This window comes from Gigantopelta aegis, chromosome 4 (assembly GCF_016097555.1).
Source record: "Gigantopelta aegis isolate Gae_Host chromosome 4, Gae_host_genome, whole genome shotgun sequence".
Lineage (NCBI taxonomy): Eukaryota > Metazoa > Mollusca > Gastropoda > Neomphalida > Peltospiridae > Gigantopelta > Gigantopelta aegis.
In genome coordinates this window covers 17,532,106-17,544,069 of record NC_054702.1, presented here as the reverse complement: position 1 = coordinate 17,544,069, position 11,964 = coordinate 17,532,106, and the positions used below count along the sequence as shown (strand labels likewise).

The 11,964-nt window shown below is 31.2% G+C and overlaps 1 protein-coding gene across 16 annotated transcripts in view; it reads right to left on the bottom strand.

Annotated features, from left to right (window-relative positions):
* Window positions 1–1,183: 1,183 nt before the first annotated feature.
* Window positions 1,184–11,964, bottom strand: part of LOC121372756 (dynein gamma chain, flagellar outer arm-like) — a 141,385-nt gene continuing 130,604 nt past the window's right edge. For 12 of the 16 annotated variants that reach the window (XM_041499253.1, XM_041499260.1, XM_041499257.1 and 9 more), the window contains 8 exons: window positions 11,415–11,545; window positions 10,618–10,644; window positions 8,362–8,479; window positions 7,910–8,073; window positions 7,394–7,510; window positions 6,832–7,041; window positions 5,487–5,651; window positions 1,184–2,869 (listed from right to left, as the gene is read on the bottom strand). In XM_041499253.1, coding sequence (XP_041355187.1) covers window positions 2,543–2,869; window positions 5,487–5,651; window positions 6,832–7,041; window positions 7,394–7,510; window positions 7,910–8,073; window positions 8,362–8,479; window positions 10,618–10,644; window positions 11,415–11,545 — 1,259 coding nt within the window. In that variant the 3' untranslated portion in view covers window positions 1,184–2,542. The remainder of the gene's footprint in view (window positions 2,870–5,486; window positions 5,652–6,831; window positions 7,042–7,393; window positions 7,511–7,909; window positions 8,074–8,361; window positions 8,480–10,617; window positions 10,645–11,414; window positions 11,546–11,964) is intronic. The other 4 variants (XM_041499256.1, XM_041499264.1, XM_041499267.1 and 1 more) reach the window with 1 other exon arrangement.

Below are 11,964 nucleotides of genomic sequence, written 5' to 3'. Positions count from 1 at the left end.
AGTGCATGTGAAAGGTTGGTTGAGTTGGCATTTTGTTTTGGTGTTAGGAACACCAAATCATTTTTATTTATTTTTTTGCTTCTGCTGCCAGCAACCCTCGTTATGCCACTGAGTGACAAGTTTGTGATGGTAAGAGGTATTTGTTCAAACATGTGCATCTTATGACATGTCTGTAACAGTTGGGGTAAAAACAAATTAAAAATCCACATTTTATTGTTTACTTGGCATTCTCTGTTTTGTTTTCATTCCACTAATTATGTGTCGGAATGTCTCTATCTCTGTTTTTTGTAATATATATTTTTTATACTTTATTTTTCATCTTTTGTTGTTTGTGTTTTCACAAACTAATATTCTACAAGATTTACTTGGCCAAAATACAGTGGACATAATATAATCTGTACATAAGATTTTATTCATTCCAAACTAATGTATTCAAATAGTACATAATATATATTATAGTATTTTGTAAATAATAAAACTATGATAATAAAAAGACAACATTGTTATTAAAATTGTTTGTCCTTACTTGAACCAGTTATACAAATTGTTTGTCCTTACTTGAACCAGTTAATTCCAATTCCAAAAGTTGGTTATGACTGGTATCAATAGATAGTGGCATATGCTGTGCTGTCTTGTTAAAATATGCCTATAAAAATTTATTTAGTGCTAATCAGAAGTATCCCAAAAACAGTTTGTTTTTTTGTCTTTTTTAAACATCGAGACAACATATCAAGTCTTGTTTCCTGGTATCACAGTTACCAAGTTTCACGATTAACAAACTTGTGTTTGTTACCTGGTATTGGGACTACCAAACTGGTATTGGTTACCTGATGTGATCGTTATCTAAAGTAAAGTTTGTTTTATTTAACGACGCCACTAGAGCACATTGTGATCGTTATCTGGTATCATGACTACCAAACTGGTATTGGTTACCTGATGTGACCGTTATCTTGTATCATGACTACCAAACTGATATTGGTTACCTGATGTGACCGTTATCTGGTATCATGACTACCAAACTGGTATTGGTTTCCTGGCATGAGTTACCAGCTTAATTTAATGGAATTTGATGACACTTATTTAAAAAAAATTCATGTCTCTATTTCTATTATGAATAGAAACCAATTTAGGTGGTATTTTGTTAACTTTATAACCAAATAAAAACATAAAAGAACACAAACTGTCAAATAAAATTCTTTATTTTGGAATGCTTTACAAGAATATTATCACAAATTAAGTAAATTTATGTCGATAAACATTTTAAATAGCACAAAAACCCCAGAACGCCCACCCATTCATAATACTGACATAAAACAAACCGTCAAACAATAATTGCAGTATGTACTTGGTTTTTTTTATAAACAAATGTAAATGTTAAACAATGGAAGATGATTTCAGCAGCAAAATCCACACAATATAAATAATAAATTATAATAATCATTATACTGGTCACCATGGTATCAAAATAATCTGTCAATGTCTGAAAAGTTTTAAGTACTTTTAAAACTTACTTAGTTACTATAATGCTCTATTTTATATTAGTTCAAATGCACAAAATGGTGCACAATTTTAAATATATATTAACTGTTTAAAGCAGTTGAACCATACAAAAGTTCTTAGAACCATTGAAATGGTAAATATAATTGGAAATGTTCAGACGAAATATGAGCAATACAAACTGGTTTAATATAAATTAAACATTTTGGCAAATAATCAAAATGAACCCAAACCCAAAATACATACTCGGTACATAAAATTGGTTTTGGCCGTCATATCAGTGTCCACATTAACACAAAGTCAAACAAAACGCTTATATAATAATACTATATCATGGACGGAATATGTATTAAATATGTATAAAGGATTCACACAACAGAAATAAGTATTTTTTCATTGTTTTTCAAATATCACCATAATTTTTGGAATATTTATACATGTAATTTTATTACAGTATATTTTTCAAATGCTACTCCAATAATAACATATTTTTGGAATGTAACAAGTTTTCTTATAATCTATTTTGTCGTTATCTAAAAAAACCTTTTATAATGCATAATAATGTAAATATTTATGTTTGGGTATAAACATATACTTTGGTTAAATATGAATGCAATAATACCATAATAAAATGTACTTTGGTTATACATATATGGATGGAATATACAGATAAAATGCACACACACAAAATTAACTACTTAATTTATCATATCACATTTTTTTCAGCAGCAGTAACATCAGCAAGTCTTTCCAGATACATAAAATAAATATGGTACACCTAATTTATTTAGCATTGTAAAAATGTTTCTGACCACTTGATTCAATATTAATTAAATCATGTTATCAACAATACCAAGTTGACAGAAAGTAGTTCAGAAATGAATCTACATTACAGCTGTCTCGTGAAAGAAGTAAACTACTTTTCACTTCTTCTGACCAAATCAGAATGGTTTGAGCAACAGGAAACCTGGCTCAGTATGCTCCTGATGTTATAAAAGACTGGATTGATCCGAGAATAACGTTTAACAATAAACTGGCTGATGACTTAGTACGGTCTGATGGTTGCCGACAGACCTCTTAGTGCCCATCTCGTGGAGGGAATTCCCTCTCGCCGGACATCCATCTCGAACACCGAATCACGGGGTGCTATGCGGGAGTGGTACACTGGACAGGAGAACGTTTCAGCTGCTCTGTTGGGCTCCTGAAGTGAGGGCTTGTCACTGAGTGGATGACAGGTGACGTGTACGACGGGAAGCGAGGCACAGGAGGTGCGTGGAGGACCATCCAGTAGCTCCCCGGTCGTCTTCTCCCACGCACAGCCCCACATGTAAATACCAAACACAAACATCCCTTCTTGTGGAGGGTCACGCAACTAAAAAATAGAAGTAAAAAAAGTTTAAAAATCAACAGCAGTGATGTAGACCAGTGTTTTAGAAACTTTCTCAGCTCCCTGTCCTCCAGCATACCAATAATGGATTACCTTTATTACGGTTTTCATTTATTTGTATGAATTAAATTACGATATTGAAGATAACTAAATTTAACAATAAGACACAATCCTAATAACCAAAAATATTATATATTTTTATCCAAAGACCACGTATTAACATAATGAGGACACAATTCTACCTATATTTGTCTCCCACCACCCTTGAGTTATTTCCCCTAGCTGATTAAAAAAACAAGTGGACTGAGAAGACCCTCTCAGGATGAGTAACACATGGATTTAATAACCAAAGATTTAAAATTGGATCTGAGTGGATCAACTATAATCAAGTGTTATGTACACATTTACTTCATCTAAAATGACACAGACATGACTAATATCTACCAACATTACCTAACTTAAACCAGGAATAGGGAATGCATAATTTTAACAGTTTCAAACATAAAACTATTTTAATTCTGACATTTTAAAAATAATATTTTCATTAAAAAAAAAGACTATGCCAAACAAAAAATATATTTGTCTGCTGCTAATAGCTAATAATTGTATATGAACTATCCAAGCAATAGTAAATTATTTTTATTTCTACAATTTTCTAAAAAATGTTTTATATAAACATTGCTAAACATTGTAATATTTTGCTAAAAAGAATTTGTGTACAGTGATGCCAACTACTTTGATATTATAAAATGAAAATATTTACTGTTCAACAATATTATTGGTGTTTCTGTTCATTTTGTTTAAAACCAGAAAAAAAAATAATTCTGATACCTGTCTCAACATGTTTATATCCAATTAAAGCTTACACAGCATGCCCCTGGGCATGCTACTCATTTCAAGATAGAGGCTAATGGGTTAGTATTAGAATATAAGCTGCCATCAGATGGGCTACAGCTATTAAAAACAGCAATACACCTTTTTATGCACTTTCAAGGACAGAACAGCACATACCATGTCCTTTGATATAATAGTCATGGTGAGATTTTTAATGTATAATTATGGCTTGGACGTTTTCATCAAGCCTGGCAGTTCACTCATGGCTGGATCTTATACTTGGATATGAAACAGTAGCTACCAGCTACAAATATTATTAATGTGCCATGTATAGAGCTTCAGTATAGAGGCCTCTCATGTATTCGCTTTAGATAGACACAAATGTATCAAGACTTTTTTATTTTTCAGTAATTCTAAGTGAAATACTACAGTTATACTAACCTAGTTATTATTCTGTCTCCAGTTCTGTTAGTTTAACTGTTTTTAAAATTGTACTAAAGCATATTTGGTTAAATGCAAGTACTATATACATTATGTGTACATCCTACATAAAATCTAATAATTTAAAATGAAAAAGACAGTTAAACATATTTTTGTCAAACTTTCTTCAGTCAAAAATACAGTGACAATTGTCTGGATGATTTTGACAAAACATTGTTTAACTGTATTTGTCTAAAATCATAAAACAGGTTCTAGAGTCAGGACTTTACTGTGAGGTTGTTCTACATACCTCATGGTGCAACTGGAACAGAAATAGCATGCTGTGTACCTTAGCTTAATTTAAGTCATACAATATAAACAAATCTGACTTCTTTCAACAATTTTATTTGTAGATTTGTAAAGTCAATGGCATCATACATTCACAAATATAATAAATTTAACTTGCTTGGGTTAACGTCTTTAGATACCCATTACAGTCAAAATAAAATAAATTTAACTTGCTTGGGTTAACGTCTTTAGATACCCATTACAGTCAAAATAAAATAAATTTAACTTGCTTGGGTTAACGTCTTTAGATACCCATTACAGTCAAAATATAATAAATTTAACTTGCTTGGGTTAACGTCTTTAGATACCCATTACAGTCAAAATATAATAAAATAATATGCCCCTATGTATAAAAAAACATTTTGGCCCCATGTGATAAATACTAGAAGAGACCTCATGTTTAACCAGTTCAAGCTTGCTTGCTGTGGGCAAATCCAATTGATTTAGTTCAGAGTGTAGAAGAGAGTACAGAATCAGATAAGAGACACAAGATACACTGCAATAATTTGGTTAATGTATGGAAAAATACATGTTAAGAGTGCCAGTAAAAATATTTTTGTTTTAATTTAGGCAATGTGCCAAATCAAATATTTCATTGTCTTTGATGTGGACAATTATTCTGAACATAATCATCTATATTTTGCATCAATTATTTTTATTCTTGTTACCTTTTTGCTGACAGATTCCTACAACAACTGTGGGTTGAAACAATTATGACAATGATCACATTTTGCTAAGTAACAGTGAATGTTTTATCTTGAAACATATTTTAAAGAAAATACACCATGAAATGTCCCCCCAAAAACAACCCAGAGAAGAGGGTGTAGTGTTAATTTTGATTGATAGTGTAAACAACCTATGAGCAGCAATAAATGCTGCCTCATGTCAAGAAAGGAAAACAATCCTACAAAAATAAAACGCACAGAGAAAGCAGTTGATGAAAAAGCCACACACACTACAAAAACAAAATCAGTAGACATTGCTAACAAAAGTAACTTACATGATCTTTGTCTCTCGATGTGACTTCTGTTTGAAAAACAAATGGCTCAAACGTCCACGATCGATCACTTGAGCAGCTTCGCATAGTCTCCAGTTTTAGAAGAGCCAGTAGACCTCTTGGATTAAAGAATGCTCCTAGCCAGTAAGCAGGCATTTTCTCTCGACCCTATAATTACATATTTAATTAAATATTTAACAACATTCTTTTCTTCTTTTTAAATCAGCTTACACAAAGATTTTTCTCAACCCTATGGTTTTACGATATCGTAGCACTAGGATACCTTTGAAATCAGGGCCTGCACTTTCTTTTAACTTTAGTATTGAATTTATGTATATAAATATATTGGGAAAATGTCCTTTATTTCTCTATAGGCATACACATTTTTTCCCTTATATTTAAATAATGTATTTTAAAATATAATTATATATCCAACATAAATAGGGCATTTTACCAATTTCTCTAAATTATGAAATTTAAATATTTGAATCAATTTTGCTAACTGGCTCTTGTGAATATTTTAAAAGTATTTTACAAATATATAGAGGCTATTTCATGGGGTTTTTCTAATATGATTTTTATGTCAATATATGATGTGTAAAAACCATATTTTCAAGTACTGCGAAGCAATGCGTGAAAATATGGTTTTCACACATCACAAGTTGACATAAAAATTGTATTAAAAAATACACCATGAAATGGTCTATTTATTATATACATCTTTTCTAGTTTTTAACAATATTTTTTAGCTTTTTTTGTTAATGTCTTTCACTGATCCTATCGAAAACACAATATACTTCTTCTGGTTGATGTTTTGTTGAAAATTTACTTGACAATGGAATTTTAAAAAGATTTATGAATAAAAGGTACCTTTATTTAATTATTAAATTAACAATTACTTAATACTGCTGTGCAAACATACCTGACAAAATTATTCTCCAAAAACCCCCACAAACTCAAAACGAATCGAACGGCAAGTTTAAAAACTTACACTCATTGATTGGACATTGTGTCATCGTTATTTAGCTTTATATTCAATCAGTTTTAGATATTTTATCATAATTGCACTTCATGTCCATTTTTTATAGGGTACAAGTGTTTAAATTACTTCTTTTTTTTTTTTCAAATACAACTAGATGCATTGGTAATCATCAAACTTAAACTCGTAATAATTTACAAGGGAGATAACTGATTCATTAATGTTCACAAAAATATAAATATGATTTCCATATTTTCACTGCAACTAAAATACAGAGAAAATATGACTTTTCACAAAATATCACTTTCACGGTTTCTGTATATCTATATATTTCATTGCTATGTATATAATAAAACACAATATAATCACCAATGACAGAATCTTCTCAAAATGGTGGCATCTATTGTGCAGCTCGATCAACCACTGGCCAAGACCCCAGGTGAGAGGGGGTGCTGAATACCCTGCTAGCTGACACCAAGTCTGAGGTATACGCAGGTGATACAGGTCATCTGCTGCTGACAGGAGGTCCGACGACAGCTGGTCTCCGAGAACGTCGGCTTCAGTCGCAACCTTGATTGCCTGGTTAAACAAGCAGAACACAGATTAATTTTCTTTTAACTATAAAATAAACTTCAAAATTATATATCAGTTAAAAAGTGGTCAAAAACTGGGTCACCTTGTTAATTACTGTATACTGTTTATTGTGGGACACAAATTAGTTCTGATCGAGGTATAATGAATGCATAAACAAGACTTGGATCTATTTCGGAAATTACATTGCCAGTAAGTGACTATGAAGAAAAACAAATATTGGCAAATGCTAATAGAATGAAAATGTTATGATCCTTTTTTCCTTAAGCGGTTGGTGTCATTATAAAAAACATCTTGATATAAGAAATTTAGGTAATAAGACATAAGCACCACTAATTACCTGGAGTGTGGTTTTTATTTCTGTGACAAGTTTGTACATCAACTCCAACTCACGCATGATAAAGTTGTTGAACATCGTGAAGCCTCCTTTCTGCTTCACTCTTTCTGTTATAAAATCCTGTAACAGAAACATTAAATGCATTGCAATAACTTCAATATTTATTTGACATTATTTCCAATATTTACTCATTTTTGTTAGTGATGTGTTCATATGGATAAACGTTATATAAAGAAAGAAAGAAATAATATATATATATGTTAATAATACCTCCAACAAATGGTTTAATCGGTGAATATTGGATATTTAAACACTGGTAATTCCAACAAGCAAAACAAAAATAACAGAACAAATTACTGACATTAAATTTTTTCTCGTCTATATTCTAGAAAATATTCACAATATACCATTAGTATCATATATAATATTAAATCCCACTATATTCATTACAAACTTTGACATTTTTGTCTCTCTTTTGGTGATAAAAATAATGCCAAATCAAAATATGTATCCACTCACTTTGTTGTAAGCCTTTGGTACTTTAGACAGCATGGAATGGCAGATTTCCCACAATTCTACATCTTTCCTCATCTTAAAGGTGGCATAGCTGGCTGTAGAGAATGTGCCCATCCCGACAACAGCGGGGTTGTTACTTTGTGTGCTGACGCCGGCCAGGGCAGGACCTGTAAGATGAAGCAAAAACACATAATTAAACAGATGGTCCACAAAACTTTGAATGGTCTTCAAAAGTAGGAGGTTCATGTGCACTTTTCATCAAAGACCGGAACACTTTTTGAGAACACTAAAATCCACAATTCTTAAAAAATGGACATGATCTCTGATATATTTTCTGACTAGAATTATGACAAGCCTGAACCTGAAGAGGAAGGAGAATCACTGGATAAAAACACATGCCATTCTGCAGCACAAATCAAATGCGAACATGGGAGAATGTGAAAATTAATACTAACCAATAAATGGACTTGGTGGTCTGGGGAAGAGTTTGTGGCTGAGGCTGGGTGAAGATGGCATCACATCGAAAACTTTGTTTAGTCTTGTAAACACATACTGGTCATCTCCTAGCAGAGTCTGCAAGAAAAAGTGTTTAAAATACATATCACACAGAGTCATCAACAACAAAATAAAAATGTACATTTAAATGACACTGCAACTTTGCAAGGATTATTGGACATTTTTCAACATTATTACAGAAAAACCCTATGTAATGCTACAACATGGCTAATCTTTATTACAGGTCAACAGTAAGGGACATTTTATATGCACTTTACCACAGAACAGGCACCTGATCATATCAGAGGTCGGACTTGGGATGGGCGTGTTCAAAACCCAAGTGGTATATGAGCACATTAAATTAGTTACCTACTTACCTACCTTACCACAGAACAGTAGACTTAGTCCTCTCTCAGCCTATTGTCTAGCAACACTTAAATATGCTCATATCCCCCCCCCAAAAAAAAAAAAAAACACAAAAAAACATTTGTCCAGAACACAAACTCCACCAGCGCCACAAATCTCCATCCAGGAAAAGATTAATTCAAAGTATGAAATTGAGATTTACAACGAAACTGTTGAATGTGTTATAAATGTAGAGTTCTAGCCAATATTATGAGTTAATGAGATATCATTATATGACCTCTTAAAACAATTTTAAGTGACATAGTATTTATATTTTATTTAAAACATTTACCCATGTTAAAAGGAATCATAACTATTCTAGTACATGATTCAGAGTATTTAATTAAAAGATGTATCATATAATATAAAATAACACAGGATATCTATGGAGTCACATTCTATGTTAATATTGTAATAATTCTGGCATATTTGATGATAACCAGATCTATGCATATTAATCTAGAATGACAGTGATTTAAAACAATGGGACAATTGTAATAAAATCTACCCATACTATTTAGCACATGACAGTTATAAGCACTATGAAGCTAATGTTTAAAAATTGCATAATAAAAAATATCTAATAGTTGTGTGTGGTAATAGATGTGCATGATATATAAAATCAAAGGTAATACTTTTCCCCCACTAGTGCCCATATGCTAGTATTCAGGTTAAAACAAATGTCTATTATTACTATAGCAAAATACTTAATTAATCAAAAATAATATAGAGAAAATATACCTATCACTCAAGTTATACATAATGTATGTTTACTACTGTTTGAAGCAATGAAATAAACATCCCAACTATTATTATTTTACTTAATTAAGCAAAAATAATGTAGAGAAAATGTATGTTTACTACAATTTGAAGCAATGAAATAAATATCCCAACGAAGTAAATAAGAAGTTCACATTCCCCTTAGGAAAAATATACATCCCCTCAGTTTTTTTGCCCCTCGTCTTTGGAAATACTGGTAACAAGTTTGTATTACTCAGCATTACGCTGATTATGATAAGGACATTCAACTCCTTCATCATGATATATATGTAAATCAAGCTAGCAAAGAATGTTTTTATTTATGACTATGTTGCCTATTGAACAATATCTGTTTCTTTCAGCGTTTGACATGAATTATTATAATATAAAAATCAGTTTACTTTAAAATTAGATTAAATTAAATTAAATTAAAATTGAAGCTAAAAAGCAAAATGTAAAAAACAATTCATATTACAGACGGTTTTTATTGCATCTTAAAGCATTTAGAATAAAGACAAAATAATTAAATAAAACTAACTGAACAAACTAAGAAAGTGGAATAACCCCCATCCCCACATTTTGCTAATCTTGTAGGGTGGACATATGTTGTTGTTTTTTTAAAAGAAACATGTAATGTTTTTGCAAAGTATTTTAAAAATCAAACTACAGATTTAAAAAATGTAATAGGATAATTGCAGTCAGAAATATCTATTTTTTAACATGAAAAGTTTAATAAAGCTGTAGTTGTGTTCAGCTTTTACACCCATTAAAAAATTCTATAAAGATGAGGCAATGCCTTAACGAAAGACATTGAATTCCAAAAATTACCGTATATATTTTTGTATCATCAATATTATACATTATGAATAACAAATTATACCTCATGCTTACCAAAGGTTTATTTGTAATACATTACACTGATAATACTGAAGCATTTAAATAATTATTCTTATTAATTAGTCCACCATAACATTTTCTGTACATGTACTATCATACTAAACTAAGATTGCTTAATAAAAATGAAATAAATTTCAACTAATAAACAAACCCACCAAGTTTGTTTCATCATTTGTTGGTGACTAAAGAAACAAAACAAAAATTAAATAAGATAACTAGCAGCAAACAGGATCATTACTGTGATTAATTTATAAACATCAAATATTAAGACAACATTCCAACATCCTTTGTAACCACCTTGATTATTAGTAAGTAACAATCATCTATTTATAAAAAGTATAGTTTTTGTATATTGTTTATGTTGCTTAACAAATAGATGTAGTGTGACTACTTGCTGAACGCCATCAATTTAATTATGTTGTGGACATTACAGCACTGGACTTCATGAAAAGTCTCAGTCCATGACGTCATTCCAGCACAGACATGAAAAGCTTAATACATTACATAGTAAAAATTAAAGAGACATTTTTAATGACACATGGATGAATAATTTGTATGACTTCATGATAAGTCTTAGTCCATGATGTCATTTCAGCAAAGATATGAAAAGGTTAATACATTAAAAATGAAAGAGACATTTTTATATGACACATAGATGAAGTGATGGACTGGTTGTAGTCAGTCATTTGTTCCTCATGTGGAATAGCAGTCCCACCTATGTAATATATTTTTATGCTTTACATCTAATTTACTAGGGAGCTAGGCTGATCAAATATGAAATTACTGGCTTTGCTCCCAGAATATAATTTTGACATTGAATAGATAATCTTTAATAACACAACATATAGCTAATATTAATATTAACATAATATTACAGTTACCCAGTATTATGTAACATCATGTACAAACTTTTATTTGCTACTTTTATTGACAGCTAGGTGGGTTTTTTTACCTCTACACTGGGATGTAGATGGCAACCTTCTGCTGTGTCGAGGAAGTGGTAGTTGAGATTCTCCAGTGCCTGAATCACTGTGTTCAGCCGTACATTGGAGCTGAAGAACACTGGCGGGGGGCGGTACTTTACTGCAAATAAAAAAATGTTACGGTTCATACATTTTGAACATCAATCATTTCATTATGAAGCAATACATTTCGTTTTACTTGAAAAAATTTACTCAGAATGAAGCAATAAAACAAATGTACTCAAAATTGTATTATTGCTAATAAATGATTCAAACTATTAAAATTTAATAAAGATATCATCGCCTTCACTATTTCTCACACTATCTTTCTCTGCGTCCTTCAACCTTTTGTCTCAGTGTGTCGTTAAATAAAACTTTTCTTTCCTTCCTCTCCCTCTCTTTCTCTCTGTCTTACACTATCTTTCTCCGTCAAAACTCTCTCTCTCTCTCTCTCTCTCTCTCCTTCTTTCTCTCTCTCTCTCTCGTTCTGTCTTGTCTCAGACTATCTTTTTCTGTCTCTTTCAACACCCTCCCCCTCTC